Source organism: Lissotriton vulgaris, chromosome 7, assembly GCF_964263255.1.
Source record: "Lissotriton vulgaris chromosome 7, aLisVul1.2, whole genome shotgun sequence".
Classification (NCBI taxonomy): Eukaryota; Metazoa; Chordata; class Amphibia; order Caudata; family Salamandridae; genus Lissotriton; species Lissotriton vulgaris.
Window position 1 is genome coordinate 724082188 of NC_141695.1, and position 26465 is coordinate 724108652.

The 26465-nt window shown below is 43.7% G+C and overlaps 1 protein-coding gene across 1 annotated transcript in view; it reads right to left on the minus strand.

Annotated features, from left to right (window-relative positions):
* Nucleotides 1-26465, minus strand: part of LOC147702336 (ATP-binding cassette sub-family A member 10-like) — a 1673715-nt gene that overhangs the window by 259395 nt on the left and 1387855 nt on the right. The window contains exon 28 of the mRNA XM_086930968.1: nt 21628-21719. Within this exon, the coding sequence (XP_086787094.1) occupies nt 21628-21719 (92 nt within the window). The remainder of the gene's footprint in view (nt 1-21627; nt 21720-26465) is intronic.

The window sequence follows — 26465 nt, forward strand, 5'->3', positions numbered from 1 at the left end:
GGGTACCATTTCAAAATGATATAGACCATAAAATGAATTAATAACTATAAATGGTGCAGAAGGCTTCTTCAAGCTTAGAACAGCTACCAATAATATCCTGTGTAGAATGTAATCCTACTCCGATGGGCCATTGGTGTGTTGCACATGTATAGAGTATGATTCTGTGGGATTTCAAGGAAACTTCCACACCCTGTAGCCAAATATATTTTTAATTGTGTCAGTATTGTAATATATATTTGTCTATCTGCCTACCACCTTTTGAACTTTGTAGTGTTTTTCAAACATCTTTTGTACTAATATTGATTGTGAAATGTGGAAGTTGTTTGTTAAGAATAGGACTTTAATTTGGCACTAGTTGTGACTAAAACATTATGCCAGGCTCCCACCATTTCTGGGTTCTCAGCATCCTTTTTGCCATGCAGTTACCGAGGGCCGATGGACAGTTGTCCTTCAACAGCACTCTGTATAAAAAAAACAAGCATTATGGGGTAAAATTGCCATTTTGATAAATCAGGTCTATGGGACTAGCTAGTATAGTGCATTTATGAGTAAGGATATAACTAGGACACCTGTAGAAGTGCTTCACATACTCAAAAATCCAATTCACATAAGGATAAGCAAAGATCTTTCATGCATGCAGAACTCCAGGTATGTATGTCTACATTTTAGGTGTAAACGTGGACATGACAGGAAAAAATGGCCGGAAAATATGGTCTATCAACTACAAAGTTGGAGGAAAGGGAAACGTAAGAAAGAGCAAAAGGACGGACATGCAATTTGGAAACCTGTGAAAAACTAGGACCTGATTGCAGTACCCCCCACTTGTTGCCCCCATTTTTTAGTACTAGATGCTGGTTTTCTGACTCTGATTGTGTCCTGGGCTATGCTAACCAGACCCAGGGCCTGTGCTTTGATTACAGATACATGGAAATTAGGTATAATACACTTGACAATGACAGACCCCTGTAAGTCCCTAGTATATCATAAGGCAAGGGGGATTTAAACTACCTATAAGTCCTTAGTATGTAATAGGGCAGGGAAGGTTAGAGGCCCAGTAGATTTCTTGCACTAGAGTGTGCACTACTGGGGTGCCTGCTGTTATTTTATAAGCCAGCCCTACCTTGCAGGCTGCTTTTAAAGTGCAAAATTCGACAATGGATTTAAAGGTTCTTTGAAAGTAGTAATCTTCCTCATATTTACATATAAGTCACCCCTAAGGTCTCCCCTATGTTTCCCAGGGGTAGGGTGCTATATGACTATAGCAAGTGACAATATTAAAGATATTTTGTAAGCTGTGGTGAGGAAACAACTGACAAATTTGTTTTCCCAATTGTAGATTATTATGTTATGTTATTTTAATGTGTAACACACCCAAATCATCCCGGGAAAGGTATCTGAGCACAATCAAGAGACAAAGGCACCAGCAATAGCTAAATCAGAACAAAGTTATCTTGATTACATTCATGAATAGAAAGTGATCTGAACAAGTTAGAATATGATGTGGCAATTTGTTTCAGTAATAAGGAGCCAAGTAAGAAAAAGACCTGCCACCTGAACAGGCTTTTTTGACATGAGGAAAAATTAACAATGCTTTATCACTAGATCTAAGGAGTCTAGGAGGGAAATAGTGCCTAAGCTTTAAAGCTAGGTAACAAGGGCCTTTTCCAGCCAGGGCTCTATGTGTAAGGTAACACATTATAAAAATGATTCTCTTCCAAACCGGAAGCCAGTGTAAGGTATGCTGGAGGGGAATGGATGCAGTCCCTGATGACACAATGTAAATTAGGCAGGCTGTGGTATTCTGCCCCACTTGTAATTTTGAAAACAATGTCTCATTTGCCGTAAACGTAATCCAAATGGCTAATGTCAAGAGCCTAAACCACAGTTTTTTTCGCTTTAAGTGGGAGGGAAGGAAAGGCTCTTCTCAGTAAGCGCATAATTTGAATACAGAAGCCTGAGGTGGACATGACCAACTATTTCATGGTAAGAGGTTGGTCAAGATGGACTTCCAAGTTCTTAACCACCCATTTGGGTGTGGGAGTAATGCCAAGTTCTGTGGGCCACCTATCAGCAGCCCACACTTGTCAGGCCTTGCCATACAGCATAATCTCTTTTTTCCAGCACTCTGCTGGAGGCAGTTCTCAGTCATTCAAGCAGCAATTGCTGTCATTCCAGCTAAGAAACTTTCTTTTGTGTTGGTCTTTTTCAAAGGGGATTATAAATTGTGTGTTGTCGGCGTACAATATTATTTCGAAGCCAAGGGCTCTTACAATCTTGGCCAGGGGTGCAACATATATGTTGAAAAGCAAGGGGCTAAGACAAGAGCCCTGGGGCACCCTTATCCAGTATATTAATGTGAGACTTAAAGGAACCCAAACTAATTTGGGTCCTGTTGAACAGAAAATTCCCAAGCCAATTTAGCGTTGTCCCATGAATGCTAATCTTCTGTAACCTATTGAGTAACATGGGATGAGACACTGTATTGAACGCTGCAGACAAGTCAGGCAGCAGTAGCATAGAAGGTACATAAGTGTATAAGGAACCTCTAATGTGGTCAGTGACTGCTACCAAGGCTCTATCGGTGCTATGTAGAGATCTAAAAACCGATTGAGATGGATCCAAGATATTATTAACCTCAAGGTTCTCTAAAAGTTGTTTGTTTATAAATCCTTCCAGATGTTTACCCAGCAGAGGAAGAAACAAGATTGGGTGATAATTGGAAAGGTTAGAAGGTGCCAGATTAGCTTTTTCTGGATCGGCCTGACAGGGCCGCCTTCCAAGTAACTGGAATTTTCCCAGTATTAACAGATAGATTGTATAAAGAATGAATGGCACGGGCCAACTGATTATAGAGAGAGCAGCAGACATCTTGGAAGGGCAACTATCTAAAGGAGATTTGGGTTTGGCTGAAGCTAGAGCCAGCTGAATTTCCTCCAAAGAAAACTTCTTAAACATTCTCAAGTTTGGTACACCACTGGAAGGGGGTAAGAAAAAGATTTGGCTCCTCAGGATGGGTTGGGAAGCTCTGATAGATATTGTTCACTTTTACCTTAAAATGATAGGCTAGCGAATCACAAAGAACCTGTCATATGGATACTTCGTTACATATATTGCGTTAAGTTAGCATGAGTGTATTACATGCCTAACAGCCATTTTTCCTTCGGCTTCAGTTTTGCACACGACACCTACTTGTTGTTGTCGCTTTCACCCTAGAAGCGGTGATGTGATTTATTTGAGAATAATATGTTATTACTATGCTATCAGTTTTGCTTGGTACACTTGGTAAAACTGTCTGCACACTGAGAGCTGCACACTCTAAGAATAACCTAACACAAGGTTGCTGGGAGGCCTGATCCTCGCACCACATTAGACATAACACTAATACTGTTGATGCCAACATTGGGCTCTACGCGGGTTTAAGATAGAGTTACAGGGAATGAATCAACACACTTGGTGCTGCGCATGAAGAGAGCTGGTAGCTGTTGATGTGATCTACTCCTACTGACATTTAGAGGTATGGGTCCGCCCTGCTAAAACCCGAATGAGACCTTCTTAGATATAATATAATATGCTAAATAGGGTGTGCAAAATATAGGTGATACAGGTTTCTATAGATTTTGCATTGTAACATGCTATCACCTTTTGCTTACTATGGATTAGTGACTATGCTGATAACTCTGATTTTTATAATATGCATTTTGGTATTATACAAGATACTGCGTTTGAGAACCTTGCATTGAATAATAAATATTTCAAACTTGCACGTGTGTTCTTTGACTCTCAGTTTTGGTTTGAAATGATTATATAACGAAAGAGTGTTCATGTGTTCCACGATTCCTGAGGTATTCTAAAGATCATGTTCTGGTTTGTCTAAGACATTGATCATTTCATAATGATCCATGAGACACTGTAGCTAGCTAGGTAAGGGATTTCCGATACTGAGATGAGTTTTGGATCATCCTAACTCACTGAGGTTCTAGATCTCTATGCACAGTTCTGTGGGAGAACGGAAACCCTGCTACATGGCGCCCGTACGTTGTTGGCCTTATATCATGACACTCGAGTAGTATATCATTCAAACCTTAACACCTTCATTCCCGTTTCCGGAAAACGGTGGTGTCGGAAAAACCTACCTGTTTTTAAAATAGGTCTTTTCAAGCTTGAATTCTTCTAAAACGGTTTCTTTGACTTACTACCCAGTTGTGCTACAAAGTGCTCTTTGTCTTTTTTTCTTCCTGTGCTAACATGGCCGTGGACATCCCGCAACATAGCCGCATTGCGGTTCCTGACCACTTGCGGGCATATAATGTCCCTGTGGATGGCTTAGCTGTGGTTCTAGTGGTGAGTGCGGAACATGCGTACCCGTACTAATTATTTTATTCATGGGTGACATTTCCGGCAGTGGACGCTAATTCTGGTGTGTTCCATTCATACACTGCCTCGGCAGTACCGGTGGCTTATGCTCCGTACAGGGCACTGGAAGTACCTATAGATGTTTGGCAGCACGGAGTTTGGTTTGGTGGCGCCCTACCCCATTCTTTGACCAATCCGAGGTTAGGTCCTTTGTCCATTCCGGGCACAAATTGGCCCGCTTTGGGTGGATTTACTCCTCACCCTAATCGCGCCACTTGTAATGTGGGTGACCTGCAGCGTCTTCATGAAGTCGCGGTTGAAGTGATTAGGGCGCTTGTTCATTACATTAGTCGTAATGTACAAGGCGCAGCCCCTGCGGGTGCGCAGCTTCGAGCGGAACAGGCTGGTTTGAAAATAAGTCCTGTCATGGTGAATTCCGTAATGGGCAAGAAGCCCCAGGATAAGGATGATTTTCCTTTCTGGCTTGCCGAGAAATTCGACCAGCTTGAGGCTGTGTTTCCTAATACGACTCCTGGTGAAAAACACCGGATTCTTACACTTAGTTTGCCGAAAGATTTAGCCCCTGAACTTGTTGACTGTGAAACATGGGGTAAGACTTTTGCAGCGGTTTATTCAAGGTGCTATGGCACCCCGTCTGTGTCAAACCTGTCTGCGTTCCTTAAACGTGTTCAGGATGATCACGGACCAGAGTCGGCGGTTGAATTGGGTATGCGCCTGTGTGGCTCATTTGATGTAGTTTGCGATCTAATCCTTGCGAATGTCAAGGGGGATGCTGTGAACTTTCAGGTGGCCAACGCTCTGGCGTTAGTTCCCGTGGCCGAAAAACCCCGTGAGTTAGCAAGGATTATTGTGGCGGCATATAAAATGGTTGGCCGCACTTCCAAGGGTGTAAAAGCTTTTTCTGAAAAGGAGAAGAAACAGCCCCAGGGACAGTCTTCGGAAACGGGTGGACAACCCAAGTCCAAGAAACAAAATTGGCCGAAAAAGCAGAATCAGGGTAAGCAGCAACAACAACAACAGCAGACACAGGTTTCTAGTCCTGCGCCTTCGCTGCCTGCGCAGTCGGATCGAATTTATGATTTGCGCGATCGCGCGACGATTAAATCGCCTGAGAGATTTCAGGCTTCTGACCAACGCTCTCCTCATTCCTTTCAGGACTCATCGGCTCCGTCAACCGGTGGTGGAGGGGGCGGCAGGGGCAGGGGTGGCCAGCAAGGACGTGGTCAGCCCTGCCCGCGAGGTGAAGGAGAACAGCGGGACGATTCTACGCCCAAGAGACCGCAGTTTGCCAAAAAGAAGGTCGCAGCCTTAACGGCGCATCGATATGCCCCAGATAGTGAGAACGCGGCTTCGGAATCTGACGTGGGCTCTGACCTTGCTGGACAGCCCGGCGGAGATTACCATAGTGAGAGAGGCCCTCCGTCCACTGTTGAAGGTGACAGCGACTGACACTTATGTTGTGATTGAAACGGCTGATACACATGTTGCTCCCCCTGAACGACTTTTTGAAATTGTCCTGTTAATAGAAGGTGACATGCAGCGAACTGTAAAAGGGGTATTTTGGGAATATCTTTCGTCTAAGTATGACATTTTACTTTCGGAGGCTGACTGGCCCCCACCTTTTGTTCTCGCAGCTCCGCGAGGGGAGGAGGTGATCCTCCCCAGTTTCGCGCACACTGTATCGAGAGTGGAAGCGCTGCATTTTGCAGAAGAGTGGGCTCTGGCGCTTGCGCCGGCTGTGTACCGAAATCAGTGTGGCTGGGATAAATTGTCCCCTAGCCATGAGATTCCTTTACGGTCTCAGCCGCAGCCACAACCTCAGTATCCCATACGGCGTGAAGCTAAAGCTTCTGTCGTGGCTATCCTTGAACAATTGGAATATCAAGGTGTAATTGAAACGTGTGTGTCACCAATGAATAACCCCCTTTTTACTGTGAACAAGCCGGACGGCTCCTATTGTCTGGTTTTGGATTATCGGCATTTGAACTCGCATTGCCGTAACTGTGCAGTACAGAATACTCACGGCTCTGCCCTAGTGAATAGTCTTGAGCGTAAACGGTTCAAAACCACGCTTGACATTTCCAATGGTTTTTATGCACACAGATTAGATGGTCCAAGTTCCCAATGGACCAGTTTTACGTGCGGCGGTGTACAAAAAATGTTTAAACGACTCCCAATGGGCTATAAGAATAGTCCTGGAGTATTTTCCGCCCGCATAGTCTCTCTTTTGGAGAGCTTCGATCCAGTTGCTTGTTCTTATGTGGATGACATTTATCTCACAGACGACGAACTTTGGGAGCATCTGTGCCGAGTAAACAGCATAATTTGTAACTTTGCAGACATGGGTTACAAGTTTAACTTTGCAAAATCACACATTGCGGAGTACACAGTGTTGTTTCTGGGTTATGAACTTAACCACGAAGGAAAGGGGTTGGCTCCTTACTTCCTGGAGAAGTGCGCGCAGTTGCGCTCTCCGACAACGCTGAAAAAATTACAGTCTTTACTGGGTTTTTTAAATTTCGGGAGGACTTACATTCCGGAATATGCCCAGCGTATCAAGCCTTTGTATGCTTTGATACAACCATCTTTTTCCAAATCATGCTGGCTGCCTGAGCATTCGGCGATTCTGCAGTCACTGCAGGCGGATTTGCTCGCATCTGACTACTTACAGACTCGTGATAACCAGACCAACCTAGTGATAAGAATTATCCCTGGGGCGGTGGGTTTCACGTACCTGACTTTTAATGAAGGGGATGCAGTACCTATTGCTTATAAGTCACACTTGTACACTTCGGCTGAACTGCGTTTTTCAACTGTGGAGAAAGTTTTAACGGCTGTACAGATGGCAATTCTAAAAGAACGTGCCCTGTCACAAGGAAAACGCATGTTGGTTGTTACCCCGTGTCCTGCCTTGGAGGCAGTCACGAAACCCAGTGTACCAAATTCTAAAGCTTTGCACCCTCGGTGGATTCAGTGGGCTACATCCTTGACATCCCAGGATGTCACGTTTATTTTTGACGCCGCTTTATGGTCGCAGGAGTATTTACAGTATGAATTTGTTCATCCTGCTCCTTTAGCGATGCGGCCGTTGGAGGATTTCCATTGTATCATTTACACTGATGGTTCGGCGCAGGTTGCGCATGGCTCTAAACATGCCTACGTTTCCGCATGCGCCATTGTGGTCGGTGCCATGGTGAACGATGAGTTCAAGTCCAGTGTCGTGCACACGCAAACACTAGGGGACTGCACCGCACAATTAGCAGAGCTTCGTGCTCTGATGCTCGCATTGGAGTACGCTGATCCTAGTGTGACGACTTTAATCGTAAGTGATTCTTACTACTGTGTCCAGTCTTACAATGAGAACTTGTTCTTTTGGATTCAGAATGATTTTCGTGATTCCAAAGGTAGCACAATAAAACATAAAATGATCTGGGTCCGAGTGGCGGAAATTAAAGAGAAGCTGCCGCTCGTGTTTGTGATTCATACTCTCGGCCATCAGCGCGTGGGGGTCCACGCTGTTGGAAATTCGCTTGCTGATGAGGCAGCGAAGTCTGCGGTATCAAAATTCTTAGTTGCAGCAGTCACAAGGTCCAAAAGCAAAATAGATGATGACATCTTGGCGGCTGTTGCTGCCACGGAGAAGGGAGGTAAATATCCTGCGGGGTTCCCTTCGAAGTACACATACCACTTAAGTCCCGATAAGGTTCCTTATGTGAAAAATCCTGGAGTTGGCGAACGTCTAGTTCCCAACTCGGATCGCAGGGCTTCTCTGATTACAGCGGCTCATGAAGGTGTGGCGTCTGCGCATGCGGGTGTCTCAGCCACTGTAACTCAGCTACAACAAAGGTTCTGGTGGCGGGGACTGTACAAACAGACGCGCGATTATGTCCTTCTGTGTGACATTTGCCAGCAGATTAAGCCTTCTACTGCTGCGCGTCCGCCTCAGACACAGTTGTACATCTCTAATAAACCGCTTGGTTGTGTTTATTTGGATCACTGCGGTCCTTTTTCTTCTGATACTGCGTATAAATACATCTTAGTAGCAGTTGACTCATGCACACGCTTTGTGTGGGTTTGGCCACATCGAAGCGCTGATTCGCGGACTGTCATTAAGGATTTGCGTGTCTTTGTGGGAATTTTTGCCTGTGGTACTTTCCATTCGGACCAGGGTCCGGCTTTCGCCTCTAAGGCGTACAAGGATGCAATGGTTTCGTTGGGGGTCCAAGTCAAGTTTTCAAGTCCCTACAGGCCCGAGGGCAATAGTGAAGTAGAACGAATGAACCGCGACTTAAAGCAATCTTTGACAGCCCGAGTTATAGGCACTGGTAGAAACTGGCTGGCCCACCTCAATGACGTGCAGCGTGCGCTTAATAATCTCCCTAGAAGGTCTCTGGGTGGGCGGACCCCATACGAAATGCTCTTTGGTATCAAGATGTACGTCCCTGACCTCGATGGTTTAGCCTGCCAGGCTCAGGCCGCGGCCTTTGACGTAGATGAACATTGCAATGTTTTACAGGATCTACAAAAGACCAGAGACAGTCTTGCTAAGGAACACTTGCCCTCCACGTCGGATGATGCGTTGCAGATCCCGGTAGTTGGCTGGCTACCCCAAGTTGGAGAACTGGTTCGGGAGAAGATCGATAACAAGAAAGAGTTTGGTCCCTCATATCGAGCACCGGTTCGAGTTCTTGGAGTGAAGGGCACAAGAACAGTCATATTACCACCACTTCCAGGTCGTAAAGAAAACAGATTTATTTCTATTGACAATGTCAAGGCACACAGGGTGGCCGATTCTTCATAGCATGACACCGGCTGTATCCTGTCCTTCCATGGTGAGGCACTCTGTGCTGGCTATTACATCTGGTGCAGAACAGGAGGTGTCCCTCGAGATGCCTGCTATATCCAGTCCTTTATTAAATACTATTCCTGTTACTAACATTGATGAGCTGACCTATGCATGTCCTGCTGATTTATCAATGCCTGATTTACAAGCTCGTTTGGCTAACCAGCCCAGATTCTCTTTTGACTCTGATTCGGAACTTTCAAAGAAACCATCGACTATTGCAAAATATACCACGTTATTTAAAAAACATTTTTTAATTCCACCTTGGACATATGTTTGGCTGATACTATTTTCATTTTATCTTTTTATGTCAATTGGTTTTGTGTTTTATTTTTTCCGCCTGATCGATGGCCATTATGTCAAAGAAAGAACAGGAATTCGGTACCTTAATGGAACATTGGCCCCTCTTTCCTCCTCACATTCAGCACACAGACTAAAACGAGACTTAAATACAGTAGAAATTACTGCTTGGCCTGTCCTTGATGGGATTGTGTGGGATGAGGTTAGGTTTCAGATTCATGGCCCCACAGAAGTTATTAATGTTCCGAATGTGCTTAGAGTAAACATGGGGGATGTGATTAAACAAAATATTCGTTCTGATGATTGGGATCTTCAGGCCGTAGAAGCATTGTTCTCTGATTTGAAATATTATGCGGCCTTTGATGCTGAGGATTTGTACTTAGATTCTGTCAATTATGGTGATTTGTTTTGCTTTCAACATTATGGAAATCATTTCTTACATAAAACAAGTTCCAGGAGGGTTCCTGTGAATTACACACAGTGGGAACATTGCCCTGCTCCTTTACAAGGGAGCTCTAGTACATTTCTGGGAAAATACTCTTATTTTACAGACTTTAATCAATCGAATCCTGAGTCATTTTATTTTAAAGTGACACAGAAATTCATGTCCAAAGTTAGACTTACCGATACAAAATTGCTGTATTCGAAGTCCTTTCTAGACAGGTTAGCTATAGATGGCTATGAGTTGTGGAAGGAGGTTATTGACCTTAAATCGGTTTGGGGTACCAAAGATTGGCAGGTACAAGGCACTGAGGCTTTGCATCGTGCATGTCTCATCCCGAATCACATGTTGTTTTTAAATTCTACCATTTCCCAAACAACATGCTTTGGATTGGCTACATCTAAAAAATTGAATGCACCGACTATCCCTGATTTGGAAGAATATTCAGGTTGGAATAATTTCACTACATTGTCCATAAGTGAGGTACAAGCCCTATAGCACAATTCCTCCTTTAATATTACCAGTTTTGATCCGGAGGGGTGGCTTTTGTGGCAAAGAAGCTCTGATTCTTGCCAACGTTGTTTTTTGGGTTTGTCTGAAGGTTTTACACAAATCAGGCCAGATCCCCGTTTTGAAACAGATCACACTGTTACTACTTATTCAGTGGGCAAATTGTGTCAGAACTGGTTACAACATTCCACTTTGGCTGCAGTTAAACTTCATCTGTCCCAGTTGAATGAGAATATAGAGCTGAATGATTTTATGAAAGGCCCGGCTAAGGGTAGGTCTAAACGCTGGATTTATGCTGTGTACAATGAAATTTGGAAATTTTCACAGATTGAGGCAGCTAAACGCCTGAGAGCTATTGATCAAGCAAATTTGGAAAAAGTGCTTGCAGTGGTCGATAACAGTATTAACATGCTTTCTTCCAGAATTTACACGTTGGATAATATTGTTTCTTCTGTTGTTGATATTGTGCATGATGAAGTGTCCACGTTATACCATGGTCAGAATCAATTACGCTCTGTAATGCAGTTTGCATGGACCTTACAGACACTTAAGTCTGGTCGAGTTCCCTGGAGCTCATTGAACGTTTCGTCCTTTTTTGCCCCTTTTAATTTGACTGAAAAGCAACGCCTGCTTTCAATGCGTGATGCATCATTTTCTATGTTACATATTGAGAAGCTAGAATCCTTACCTTTCTCTGTTGCTGAAACCAATACTGCTACGTGGCTTATTCATGGATTAATTACATTACCATTTCCTTTATACAAATTTACTAATTGTATGCAGTATATTGCTATATGAACCACTAGGCAATGCATTCCTCCATGAGGCGTGGTCATTACCATACACATACAGATGTCTGAAGGATGGAAAAGAAGTAAATCTTAATGGTGAGGAATGCACACAGTCACCTGACCATTCATTAATATGCAGACACATCCAGTTACACGGTTCTTGTAATCAGGACCGGCCAAATTTAGCATGTGTTTTAAAAGGCACGCCAGTTCCAGCAGTAGTTCCTACATTTACATTATTGACAAATGGTAGTTATTTGCTTTTAAACAACGAGGTATGTTGTGGGTTATTAATTGGTGTGGCTTATGTGGTAACTGTATCAGAGCGTGTGGTGTGTTGCAAAAACGTTTTATACCCACCCACGCATGGGTCTTCAGATGTCTCCATCTGGCCACGAATACCAACCTTGAAAGCGAAGTTCAATGGTTTAAGCAGAATAAGGGCCCTTTTGTCTCAAAAACAAGTGACCCTGAGTTCGGCCCGGGAAAATTATGTCCTTCACATAGCTAACACACACACAGAGGTGCAGGCACTTTTAAATACTGACTTGCCGTTTCATTTCTGTGAGCTGGTGCACCAGATCTTTAATGCATCTTCCACGACTGGGCTCACACATTTTTTTAAATTGGTTAGCAGTGGCCTCGTGACTACATTTGAGAAAATATTTGGTATCATTCCCACGTTTTGGTATCATTCCCACGTTTTTCCATTCTACTTTGTTTGGTGGACTACCTGTTTTACTGGCTGTGGCTGCGGGCATTTTGTTATTGTTTTTCTTTATAAAACATGGATGCCCATCCTGCGCAAGAAGCCGTTCAACGCCTCCTGACACTGTGTCGTAATCGGATGCTTAATTACTATGGAACATTGCCGCTTGCAGCATTGAGCACGGCTTATAGATTATCATTTCGGTTCACTGACTTCACGTGTGTCCAACCTGTGTTTCATTGCCTGAGCTGCGAGTTCGATTGGGCCATTGATTTGTGTTTATGCTTGAAGACCGCTCCTGACGTCGATTTTGATCAGCTAATGCGCCCCGTAGTGGCTCACGAGCTGATTTGTTCTGGCGAAAGAGTTATGGCCTTGGCAGCGTTAAATGGAGTACTGGGTCAATGGGAGATCTCTGCAGCTGGAGCATGCCTTTCTGACACACAGCGTTCTGGTGAACCCACCGAGTTGTCCTCTGACGTTACAGGAGGATCCGATGCTGGAGGAGCACGTATGTTCTTTCCTATTGCTGAATTGGATTGCTGAACTATTTTCGGAGGATGGCAGTGATTTCATACTGGAGGCTGTTGCAGCTTACTTTGCATATACTGTCCAATCGTGAGATGACTGGGAGGATTGCTTTGTTATGGAATATGACTTTCCCCTTGCTGAATTGGAGGGATGAACTGTGTTCGGATGATGGAGAATTCAATCATGAGATGTCGCAGATAATGACATTGATATGGCACATGACTTTGAATATCGGATAAGTGCCTTAATTTTTTCTTACAGACATTTGGCGTTTGCTCAGGGTGGTGGCAGCACCTTGCTAGAGCGCTCGGATCGGTGTGGCAGACTGCGAGGGAATTCTCTTCTGTCACTCGCCTCACGCTGGACTTTTCTCCTGATTTTTTAATTAATTTTAAAAACACCTCCAATTGATTGACAATTTGTGCTGTGTGTGTTTTAAACCCCTACCTGCTGTTCCGCTGTGTGCGTGAGCGTTTTACCGGTCCCCCTGGGCCCCGGTCCACCGCGGCTTGCCAGTGCCGATTGTAGTGGAGGGCCAGGTCGGGCGCCATTTTGGTAGTCCCGGTTCCCGGCTGGACTCGAGTTAGCGGTCCAGCTCGGGGGAGGGGCTTGGGCTTTAAATAGCGATGTGTCCTCGAGCGCGCAGCGGTCGCGCGCAGCGGGCACGCCGACTGCGCGCCGAAGGAGCGCCAAAGGAGGGCCCGTCTGTGCCCGTCCGTGCCCCGGACGGGCCCAGGGCTAGTCACCCTGCCCGGCCTCCTTTGGTGCTGACTAGCTCAGCGACGCTGCAATACTCGCGCGCTGATCTCCTGAGACTTGCCCCTCATAGCAAGGGCTCGCCGTGCACGCGCGCAAACCTAGCTAATGCTCTGGGAAGATGTACTACGTGTGCATTTCAGCCCCAACCCTTTCCCTCTCCACGTTCAGCCAGCAACGCCGCCACTACCAACATCAGGGTGGGACTGATCATGCCAGATCGGCAGTGAAGCATGCGGCTGATATCTTTGAACTACTTTCAGATGGCCAACTGGAGCTGCTGTTCCTCACGGAGACTTGGTTGACTTGTACCTCCGCCCCTAGCGTTGAACTCGCGATCCCCAGGGGGTTCAAGATAGCTAGAGCGGACCGCCCCCTGGGTAGAGGGGGCGGACTAGCAGTGGTGTTCAAGGAGGGATGGAGCTTTGAAACTGAGCCTCTCACTGAGAATCTAGGGGGTGAGGTTCTCCATTTCTCCATCAAAACCTCTCCCCATTTTACCTTAGGTGGATCTTTGATCTACAGGCCCCCAGGCTCAGCCACCCAATTCCTCAATTCTTTAGAAGAATACTTAGTTCCACGGGCATTAGGTTTTCCTAAGTTTCTTTTGGTCGGGGACCTAAATGTTCACATGGATACCCCTGATTCCTCCGAAGCTTGTAGGCTCGGGGAAATTCTGGAGCTTGCCCAGCTAGTACAATGGGTGTCGGGGCCTACGCATGTGGGTGGCCATTTACTTGACCTGGTATGTACGAACTTCCCCATCCAGCCAGTGTCAGTGGAAAAAACATCCTGGTCTGACCATGACCTGGTCAGGTTTAGTTGGGAGTTGGCAGAGTCCAGCCCCCCGCCCCCCACATGTCATCGTCAAAAAATTAATCTACCTGCGTTCAGACTTGCCCTGTCTAACACTCGCCCACATCTCAAGGGATGTTTGGACGATGTAGTGGGGGAGTTCAATGAATGGATAGGGCAGGGGGCGACTGCATCTACTAAACAAACAGTGCTGACCAGAGCCAGACGCGCGCCCTCCCAACCCTGGTTCTCCCCAGAATTAAGAGAGCTGAAGCAGGGCTGTAAGAAACTAGAACGCTCATGGAGGAGAGAGTATAGCCCCGAGGCTAAATCCGCCCTTCGACTTGCTCAAAAAAACTATTATGGAGCCATTAGGGACGCAAAAGGTCTCTATTATGCCGGGCGTATTAACAAGGCCAACAACAACAGCAGAGAGATCTTTGCGATCGTCAAAAGCTTTGTGTCCCCTGTGGCGGAAGCCATGCCCCTCCCGTCCTCTGCACAATGGTGTGAGGAGTTGTCTACTTTTTTTATAACTAAAATAGCGAAGATCCAGCAAGGCCTTTTAGAGGCACTTCCCGCTGATCGCTCTGTAGCTGGTCCCTGCTCACCCTCTCCCGCACTCCCTGGGCACCAACTTACCACCTTCGCACAGGTTATGGAAGATGATGTTCTCCATCTTCTCCAGTCCCTTAAATCGGGCTCCCCTGTCGACCCATGCCCTGCCCGAGTGCTCTCGGAGGTGGCGGAGACTGTTTGCAGTGAGATTACGCAATTGGTGAATCTTTCCCTGGCCGCTGGCGTGGTTCCCCAGGTTTGGAAACACGCTAAACTCCTTCCACTCCTGAAAAAACCAGGACTAGATGTGTCGGTCCCGGGAAACTATCGACCCATCTCCCTCCTGCCTGCTCTCACAAAAATCTGTGAGAAGCCTGCTCTTCTACAAGTGGAGAGCTTTGTTGAAACATCTAATGCCCTCCACCCGGCCCAATCGGGCTTCAGGGCTGCTTATAGCACCGAGACGGCCCTGGTGGAGATGTCTGAAGCCATCCGGGAGTGTCTTGATGGAGGTGGCAGAGCGGTCCTAATTTTATTGGACCTCTCTGCCGCTTTCGATACTGTACCCTATGATCTCCTTCTTGGCCGGCTGTCGGACATTGGTATTGGGGGAGTGGTGCTTGATTGGCTTTCTTCTTTTCTATCAGATAGGACCCAGCAGGTTTGGATGCCTCCGTATGCTTCGGAGCAAAGACCTTTGCTTACAGGGGTCCCGCAGGGGTCCACACTTAGCCCCCTTCTGTTCAATGTATACATTACACCTTTGGTATACTTAGCTGAACAGTTCGGGGCTAAAATTTTAGGGTATGCTGATGACACCCAACTGTTGTTTACCTGGCCAGATGACAACCTGGACACATCTACAGTTCATCTGTGCCTGTCCTCAGTATTTCGCTGGTTAACACAGGCCCAGCTGAAGTGCAATGAGGACAAGTCCGAGGTGCTCTTTTACGGCTCCTTTCCCCCCTCATTCAAGAGCACACTCTGGCCCCCAAACATTCCTGGCCCAATAGAGATGGGGAGACCTGCAAAAAATCTGGGCATTTGGTTTACGGAGGATCTCAGATTTGAGTATCACATCAAAAAACTCACCGGCACTTGTTTTGCCACTCTGAAAATGCTCCGCAAATTTTTCCCCCTGCTCCCCAGGGAGGCCAGAGAGTCGGTTGCCAGAGCACTCATACTGGCTCGCCTTGATTATGCGAATGCACTGTTTAGTGGCATTCCGGCATACCTGGTCAATCGCCTCCAAATTGTTCAGAATGCGGTTGTACGCCTATTATTTAACATCCCCAGGTGGAAGAGCGTTCGCACGGAGCTGCGCTCGCTTCACTGGCTTCCAGTAACACAACGCATTCGGTTTAAAGCCTTGGTGCTGGCGTTTCGCGCAATTCATGACCAAGGCCCCTCATATCTGAAGAGAAGATTCACTAAGTACATCCCGGCACGCACCCTGAGATCTGCCTCGTTGTTCAAACTGTCTCTTCCCCGCTTCAAACGCGCCAGACTGGGTGGTATGTCGCTGTCGGTGGTGGTGGCTCGGGCCTGGAATGTCCTCCCTTTCCATCTTCGCTCCATGCCGACAGTCACTGCTTTTAAAAAACATCTGAAAACCCACCTATTCACGAGTGCAGGTTAGGAGGATTCTCTTCTGTCTTGTTTTCTGCCGCTTTGATCCCTTCCCCGCGCCAGGATACTCACAAGTAACAGAGCGCGCTACAAAACGGTTTATAACATAACATAACATAACATTTGAATTGATGCGACCTGGTCCTACATTTCATATTTTGGAGACCTGGCGGATAACTTTTGATCTCGAAAGTTTTGTTTTTTTATTTTTGAGGCCACTGTAGGCATTCATACATATTCATTCATACATATTTTTTTTGCTTATTTTAGCTCAAAATTATTGAACTTGGCTTTCATTTTATGTATTTGATTTAGTTTTGCCTTTCCCTTATATTTGACGGTGCTCGGATCATTGGGGGGGTGTCATATGGATACTTCGTTACATATATTGCGTTAAGTTAGCATGAGTGTATTACATGCCTAACAGCCATTTTTCCTTCGGCTTCAGTTTTGCACACGACACCTACTTGTTGTTGTCGCTTTCACCCTAGAAGCGGTGATGTGATTTATTTGAGAATAATATGTTATTACTATGCTATCAGTTTTGCTTGGTACACTTGGTACAACTGTCTGCACACTGAGAGCTGCACACTCTAAGAATAACCTAACACAAGGTTGCTGGGAGGCCTGATCCTCGCACCACATTAGATATAACACTAATACTGTTGATGCCAACATTGGGCTCTACGCGGGTTTAAGATAGAGTTACAGGGAATGAATCAACACACTTGGTGCTGCGCATGAAGAGAGCTGGTAGCTGTTGATGTGATCTACTCCTACTGACATTTAGAGGTATGGGTCCGCCCTGCTAAAACCCGAATGAGACCTTCTTAGATATAATATAATATGCTAAATAGGGTGCGCAAAATATAGGTGATACAGGTTTCTATAGATTTTGCATTGTAACATGCTATCACCTTTTGCTTACTATGGATTAGTGACTATGCTGATAACTCTGATTTTTATAATATGCATTTTGGTATTATACAAGATACTGCGTTTGAGAACCTTGCATTGAATAATAAATATTTCAAACTTGCACGTGTGTTCTTTGACTCTCAGTTTTGGTTTGAAATGATTATATAACGAAAGAGTGTTCATGTGTTCCACGATTCCTGAGGTATTCTAAAGATCATGTTCTGGTTTGTCTAAGACATTGATCATTTCATAATGATCCATGAGACACTGTAGCTAGCTAGGTAAGGGGATTTCTGATACTGAGATGAGTTTTGGATCATCCTAACTCACTGAGGTTCTAGATCTCTATGCACAGTTCTGTGGGAGAACGGAAACCCTGCTACAAACCTGTGATGTCTGAATGTTTTGAGAGTACGCTCTAGGATTTACTAAATCATTTAGAACTTTAAATAAAGCTTTATATGAGTTTTTAGCTTGGGGAACTTGATCAGAGATATATGTTTTATGAGTAGACTTTGTTTTATGGTGGTAGCGCTCTGAAGCTCCTCTATACGTCTCTCTATCACAGGTACTATTTGTGCATTCCCGCTGTCTTTTTAATTTTTTACATGATGCTTTCTCAGTTTTAAGGACTAGCGTATACCAGGGCGCATGGGTTCCATGTGTGAATTAGGACACCATTGGAGAGGAGTAATCTTACCAAAAGCTGTGTTTAAAGCATTATGATATTCTGAGAGTGCTTGCTCCACATCTGAAGTAGCTACTGCGCTGGTATGATTAATTACCTTAGCAAAGGATTCCAGAGTAATTTTCTGTCAATATCTAAATTGGTTTTCAACAACTTTAGGTATTCTGTCAATCTCAGTTGTCATAGGGATCCTAAAACTGATCAATAAATGGTCCGACCAAAGTAAAGGTTGCATTTGTTCACAGCCAGAGAAGTAAAGTTGGTAAACCTTAAATCTAGTGAGTGCCCTGCTGCACACGTAGCCCCATTAACTCGTTGATGCATTCCAAGAGTGGCTAAGTCTACAATAAGCTGACTCACCTCTTCATTATTGGAATCTTCTGCCTGATAATTAAAGCCACCCAACAAAAGTAACTGTTTTTGCTACCAAGACGTGAGGTGCAATAAATTAAATTAGGCAAGGATAAATTCTTTTTTGGACCCAGCACCTTTCCAATAGTCACTGAAAGAAAGTTCAAGTTTAAATATGCATATATCTGCCCAGTCCACTGCAGAAGAGTCTATAATGGAGAATTTGATAGTGTTTTTAAAAACGAATAGTGCGTCCTCCCCCTATCCTGCCCTCCTTATCCAATCTAAGCATTGAATAATTTTTCGGGAGAACCATCATGATGGCTGAAGAGGAGACCGAGGTCAACCAGTTTTCAGTTAAGAAACCTACTTCTGGTAGCTTTGAAGAGAGCAAGTCCCAAAGTTCAATGGTATGTTTAGATAATGACCTAACATTGGCAAGAATACCATCTAAGCCCTTGAAAACTGACAAATTGGCAGAAGAAACAGGGATCATTGATAACTACTAAGAGTATCAGCAATCCCAATTGGCTTACTCATGTCTTTTAACACCTCCTGTGAACACTGAAATCTACAGTGTAGACAGGCATGCCTGCTAAAGCAATTGGGAAAGACCTGTTATATGAAATACCTCGAGGAACATTGGCTCTATGGAAGGTATGAATTTTATCTAAGGCAGCCAAAGATTAGTTGATTCTAGTAGGATACTGTACTAGGATTAGCTCTATAGGATAACATGGGAATATTTTATTAAGTACAAGTTTCGCTAGGAAGGAGCTAAAATGTCATTCAAGGATTTAAAATGATATGATAGTAATGATAAGTCCATCAACTTTGCACTGTTATATTTATAAAAACTATCACAGAAAATAAGTTTTTAAACTTTTATTTTCTGTAAGCCAAAAGTGAGCCTTCCAGCTTCTCTCACCTGATTGTCTAGCATCTGTCATGCTCAGATAAGCTGTCTCAATGAGGTGTGCAGTGGCTTTCTGGCGAAGCAATGGGTTTCCTGAGGGAAGAGAACTAAAACTGCAGAAAAAGAAGGCAGGACGGAGAAAGGGTGTACAAACTAGTTTTCAAAAGGAGACAGTACAGACTTGCCTCCACATCATGCCACCCCTGCCACCCCTGCCACCCCTGCCACCCCTGCCACTCAGGAGCCTCTGTAATTAGATTAAGGAGAGGAATGGAAGGGGAGTGTTAGAGAATCAAAGCCATGCCAATGGGTTGGCTTAGCCTGTTCTAACCACCAAGGAGAGCATTTCTTTATGCTGGGTTTTGAGAGAATAGTGCTTTCTGAGACAAGAATATGCCACACTTTAGAGGAAGTGGTCATACACCTGGGTGGCACCGTGCACCCCATGGGTGCCCCCCTGCTTGACCCCCAAAAACACAGCATAAAAAATGAGGAGTTGTCAAGCAACTTAGATCTACTTCCTGACACCACACGGAGAAGAGGGACTGGCCAGCTGGAAACCTGATCTGCACCTCAAGGAATTCCACTCTGGAGCACCGCACCTGCTGTAAATTCAGGGAATATAACCACTGTTATTACTTTGCCTTGCTTCAAGAAGAAGTAAGGAGTGGATTCCCTGCAAATTACAGGTTAACCAAGCCTAACTACACCATCTCCACCAAGAAGTCCCCATCCTGAAGTGTGTCAAGTGTACTTTTAAGGAACTGATTAGGTGCATTGTGGGAATTGAGGTCTCAACATGCAAAGGACCATCTAGAAATTCTAGACCCCTGAATTGGTGTTGTGAACACTTTCGAATTCAACCCTCAAAGAGACCTTCTTGAAGAAGATCCAGACGTTTGCTGACATTTGAGAACTTCTTGGTAAAAGGTTCCTTAAGGTTACTGATTCAATGTTAAGAGTCAAACCTGGCCAGGTTCATCCCGCTGAAAGCTCGGGAGCTCCAGACTTCCAGGATTTGACCGGGGTCTCACAAAAAACCAAGCAGACAACTCGACACGAATCTAGCTTCAAGAATTATGACCGAGGACTTCTGCTTAGTGTATCCGACCAGTACTCCATTGTAGATGGCCTCAAACTTTGGCTCTTTCCCAATCAAACATGACAAGATGTCCCAAGTTGGTGCTATATGTTTTTAAGCACTAGAAGTATTATTCTTTAACAATTCATATCGACCGTTCCCTACATTGGGTTTTTTTCATTTTGGTGTCTATATGTTTATGAAAATGTATAAAATTGGTGTTGGATTTTTATTGTGTCTTACCTAATTAATTTATTGGTGTTTTTAAATGCTTTACACACCTGTCTCCTACTTTAATCCTGCCTGCTGGTTGCCAGTTACCCAGGGTTGAGCAAGGGAATAATGTATTGAAACCTTGACTGGACTTTATGTTGTGAACTTGTGGTAGGTCCCTACCAACACCTACTAATAAGCCCCTTTCAAACATTTGGTGATTGCAACAAAATGTAAGAACAGGCAAAGGGTGGGGGAATACATTTTCAATTTCTTGCAAGGTCCTTAAAAGATGGATCTACTAAAATTGCAGGTGTTTGACAGGTGCACCCCAAACAATCTAATACAAATTATAAAAATCTCAAAACAATTATGTTATTCTAGAATAGTGCATAATAAAAATATATTTAACAAAATACAAAAAGCATTGTTTAGTATGCATTCCGAAAGTGTAATCAATTAAAAATTAACAATAAGGAATTAAAAAACAAGTAATTTCTGTTTTGTTAAATGACACTTACAGAATTAAAAAAGGAATAAAGCACATTTTGAAGTGAGACCATAATATCTCTTATCTTAATGAAATGTAGAATCAGTTACTTTCAATTTGTTATTCTAAGAATCCTTCATTTTTCTTTTTTCTTTTTAACATTTTTTCTTTATTTTTCAGATAGCATTACTATATGCTATGAGCATGGACTGTTAATGAGGCACCAGGAAGGGCTTCTCTGTTGCATATTGCCTATGCCTACTTTGACCCCCCAAAAATGGACCACACATCACAGGTGACATGATTAAAAGTCTTTTAGTGAAAGTCAGCACAAACGGAGTCACTAAGCAGCTAAATTGAGAAGACCATGTCAATTTCACTAGTCTGCAGTGCATATGGACCATTATCAGTTGGTATACCATTGGTCAAAGGTGAAAGGCCCTCGTAGATCCAATGAGTCACACAGATTGCATACTTTTTTCCTTTCAGTGCCCTTCATGTTACTTTTGATTGCTTTAATGTTTTCGCATTGCTTTGCTTGTGTACTTCTACCTCTGGTCACTCTGGTACATACTGGTGCTATGCAAATCCATAATAATATAACTACCATAGACTGAATTCCTCACCAAACAATAGTGCCCAGACAAATAAGCATGCCAGATAATAGTTGCAATTCTTTTCATTAAACTTGTCATGAAATATAGTCTTTCAAGTAGATTTTACTGCACAAACCTGAAAACAGGATCTCCCTTGAATATTTTCTTTCCATATCTTATCTCCAGACACCTCAGAAGCAGAAGAAATACAATGCAATGCAGGTAAGGCTAGAAACAATAACAAGAGAAAAGCCGTTAGTGCTATTAGTAGCAGATATGGGACTCTAGTGGCACCCAACAGGTTTGCCATTATCTTGAAACCCAAAAACTGCACTACATTGTGTCACAGAAGCAAAGAGATAAGATAGCATAATAGGTGTATTTGTACAGTGCATGTTCACACTTGCAATGTCTCCTGACACTATTGCCAGATAGTCTGTGTTTACTGTTACCCAGTACAATCGTTTTTCATATTATATACTTTGGAAGGTTAAACGGCCCAGTGGATATACTGGAGTTTGAATCCCTGGAGTGGATGCATTAGTCCAGTGAGCTGCCAGACCTGGCTTAACACTTCTCTCATGTCTTAATGAGCAAAACACAGACCTCACAATCCTCAGTCATGTATGTCTTGAGAGCTGTTATCTGCAGGCTAATGAATAAATGGCTTAGTGAGGGCGGATGGTGGTGGGTTGGTGGTGGTGGAGGAGTGGTGATGGAGTTGTCTGCTACCTCTCGCTAACCACCTATTGTCTTCTTTCCAGCGCTCAGTAAATTCTTTTGGAGTCTCTAGCCTATCAATCATGTGGGCATGCTAGAAAGAATTGCTAATGGATTTCTTGAGCTCCAATGAGTGATGATGGCTCCTGTAACCCCAGTAATCCAGGCCATGTTAAGTACTTGAAGGGAAACCACAGGATTCACTTTTTGTTAGGGGGCCATAGGGTATCTACATCAGGTGTAGTTTCAGCCACCTGATAATTGAGGTCAGCTGTTCATAATGGAACATATGGATGCAATCCTTGAACCGCTGTTCTAATGTTTGACAACACCCACATTCTTCCAATACCACCCTGCCTTATCGCCATGACCAGAAAATGGGTTGGGTGATGACAGGAATTAAGCCTAGACAGATATGGTGCCTCTTTCTAGATGTAAGTGTGTGTGGGGGGGTGCTAGAATTTGCATCTTGTGAAGGGTAGGCACATTCTTTTTTCTAATGAGAGAAAGGAGGGAAAAGCTGCCTTATCTCTGTGGATTCTCCTATGATATGAGAGTAATTTCAACATTTGTATTTTCCCTTACCACCACATTTTTCATTGCAGTAAGTAAAGATAAATACTGGCCATTCAACCACTCTAAATTGTGTGGCAGTCGAAAACCTTGACAGCCCTCACTCCATCAGGCTGTCAGAGGAGTATGTCAGTGAGTCTGAATAGTCTCAGTCGCTGACATTCTTAAGATCCTCCGATATGTAAATCAAAGGGAGGAACCTCCCTTTGGTGGAGAGGGTGCTCCTTTCCCCCAACCACTTACTTAACCCCTTTGTGTTTGTGTTTCTCTGATCTTTTAGCAGAGAAGACTTACATTGTTGAATGGAACACTGGTCCCCTTCATGAATTCAGGACCATAACTGAGTTGATAAAGCTTTGACATTTTGTTTATAGTACTGATTAATATGTTTGTGGTGTGAAGTAAAGATGTATCAAAAAAGGAAACATTTCTGTGTGTATGAGACTTTTGTGAAATTCCTTTGAACGCCCGGTTGAGCCTGTTACTCCCATCATTTAAAGAAATAATTGCAATAAAACATTCTTGAAATACTATAGTTAAATAAACCAATTGGTTTTACAAGACAGTTTATAGTAAGACACATGGGTCTATGTGCAAGGAGGTAATGAGTACCTAAAATATAGGTATTGCTTGGAATTGTGCAGTGATGCAGCATCTGTTGCATGAAATCATATAAGACATATATACAAGAAAAGTTCCTACCTCCCCACATTAACCTTCACAAAACCCTTGCCCTCTTTTGGCCACCCTGGTTCTCTTGATTTTCTAACCAGGAGTCAGTGCTGTGGGAAGGGGGGATTCTGTGTGAGAAACGTCGCTGATGAATACGATTTGAATGCTGATTGAACAACAGGCCCATAAATGTAATTCCTCACAGACAGTAACCCCTCTAAAAGGTCTTGTGCTGGCTAATATTCAAAAAGACTTAGCAGCAGTTTGATTGAAGACTGCTGATGTTGCAGGCATGGTGACTCAGATTTAGTTATGCATCTAATTCAGAGGTATCTATGCCTTCAGAGAAGTCCATGGCGGCTCCTCTGAAGGCATTACAAGTTTACGTTTACTACATATTCACATTACCACACTCTCTGGAAAACATATTTAGGAAGTTAAAACAGTTCTGTTCACTCTCCACAAGCATGGATTATATTAACGACGCATGAAATGTAAGTTCCACACTGTAGGATGGAATTTCTCGAATTTATCATTTGTCAACAAGGTCTGCATAGTGCAGGTGTCTTGTGAAATGTATACATGCTCCTGAAAGACCAATAATGAAGCACTTTTATGGCTCTCTTCATCACCATTAGGCATCAGAGGACACCATTACACATTGGTGTAAAATTATTTACTATGTGCATATATGTTTCATTGTATGCCATTCGGGCTTGTGGGTGTGATGATCACAAAATTAGTCGGTTGTGTTGTGTATATTTTTCGTTTGTATGGCACCGTTCGTTAAGGTTACACTGGTATCTAATTGTTGACCTGGTTTGTGATAACTTGAATAATCATGTTTGTCAGCTACAGCATGAAATGGTGCTTTTGGTTTGCACACTATATTACATGCTTTTCACTTTTTAAAGTACAGCCTATTAGCATTGTGTGTTTGTGCATGGAAATCAAATGGACTGAGATGGTGCTTTTAGGTATGATTGACAAAACAATTGTAGGCGGATTTCGCACCCCTGTTACAATGGTGACAATCAATTCTGAACTGCACATGAGTGCAACATATGTGTATGTTTAATAATTAAATGTGTTTTCAATGAGCTACCTGAGAAAACTAAAACCATACCTAGATACATCAGACCTTAAAATGGCAGTTACGGCACTAGTTATTTCTAAGATTGAGTACGGATGCTCTACCCTCTCCCGACTACCCAATATCTCAACAGCTCTCCTAAAAGCTTGTCTCAACGCAGCCGCAGACTCCTTACAGGTTCAAAAAAGTTCACCTCAAAGCGCTAAACTTGCTCCTGTATGAAGTCAGAATACAGTTCAAATTGGCCCGTGTCGCACAGAAAGAGTTACACTCTAACTCTCCAGCGTATCTCGCCCAGAAAATCGTGGTCTCCGGATGAGATAGGCACTCCCAGTCTGCCAGTGCTTTTGTTCTGAAACTTCCCCTCTTCCAAAAGAAAACATACAACAGAGCTTTCTCTGGTGCCACACCCAGAATCTGAAACTTGCAGCCACCTAACGTCAGAAGAATACCGTGCTTGTCTAGATTTAAAAAGGAAACAAAGACTTTCCTAATCAGCAAATTCCTTCCTTAACACTCTCAGCGCATATACAGCTCAGCTGTCAAGTGATATGCTCTCTTCTTGACCTCTACCAGTGTATCCCAATCTGGATTTCTTTGATGTAGCCTATGCAATGTCTTGTATCATGTTTGGTGCTATTTCCTTTTGCTTCATTTGTACTTCACTGTCCCTTTATGGGGCAGAGTCTGGTGCTGTACAGTCTGTCTCTGTTCTTGCCAATGTTTTTTTTCTCTCTCTTAAGTTGCACCCATGTTGCCTATTCCTTCTCATTGCAATATCCTGTTTATCATGGTAAAACGTTCACATGATTTCGTCTGTTCTGAACTTTTGCAAACATCTTGCTTAGCCTTGTAAAGCACTTTGATACCCTAACAGGTCACGTTCGCGCTCTGAAAAATACTAAATAAATAAATTTGCTCCAATAAAGATAATTCAGTTTTGAAAATGACTCCCACATTTCTAACTTTCTGGACTGGAGTTGGTAGTGTACCTAGGCTTGACAGTCACCATGAGTCATTCCAGAACGTGGTCTCCTTTCCAAAAAACAGCACCTGTGTTTTGTCTGTATTCAATTTCAGAGATTTATTCTGCCTCCACAATGCCACTTGGGACATGCAATGACAGAAGTTTCTAGCCTCCTTATTTACTTCCGATGAGATAGGAACCACTATTTGCGTATCATTGGCGTAAAAGAACACAGCTAAACCATAGCTTTGAATGAGCCTGATGAGGGGGCTAACGTAAACATTAAACAGCGTGGGACTGAAGGAAAACCCTTGGGGAACACCACAAGGTAAGGAAAATGGTGACAAACTCATATCCCCCAGCTCCACACGTTGCTGCCTATTACTCAGAAATTAGCTATGCTAGGTCAGAGCCGAGCTTCTGAAAACAAGTAGATGGAGACGTTTTATGAGGAGTGAATGGTGAACCATGTCGAAAGCAGCAGAAAATCCAATAAAATCAGTGCAGTTTTTCAACCCTTATCAATTGCCATTCTTTGTTCCTCAGAGGCTGCTTCCAAGGCAGATTCAGTGCAATGATTTGCTCTAAAGCCATACTGTGAAGGGTGGAGCAGCATGTTAGCATCCAGAAAAGCTAGCATATCCTCATTCAATGATTTCTCAAGAATTTTAGCCGGGAAAGGTAGGCGGGATATAGGCCTGCAGTTTTCCATCTTTATTGGATCCAAGGAAGCTTTCTATATCAGTGGAAAAATAGAAGCCTTTTTCCATATATTTGGAAATTGGCCTGCAATCAATATTTCATTAAAAAGTTCCATAAGCGGACCGGCAACAACATTGGCGACTTTCTTAAGAACCTGTGGTGGACAAGGATCCGATGGCGCCCTGGATTTAATAAGTTTGATGGAATTAATAATTTTTTCATTAATTAAAGGGGAAAAACTACACAA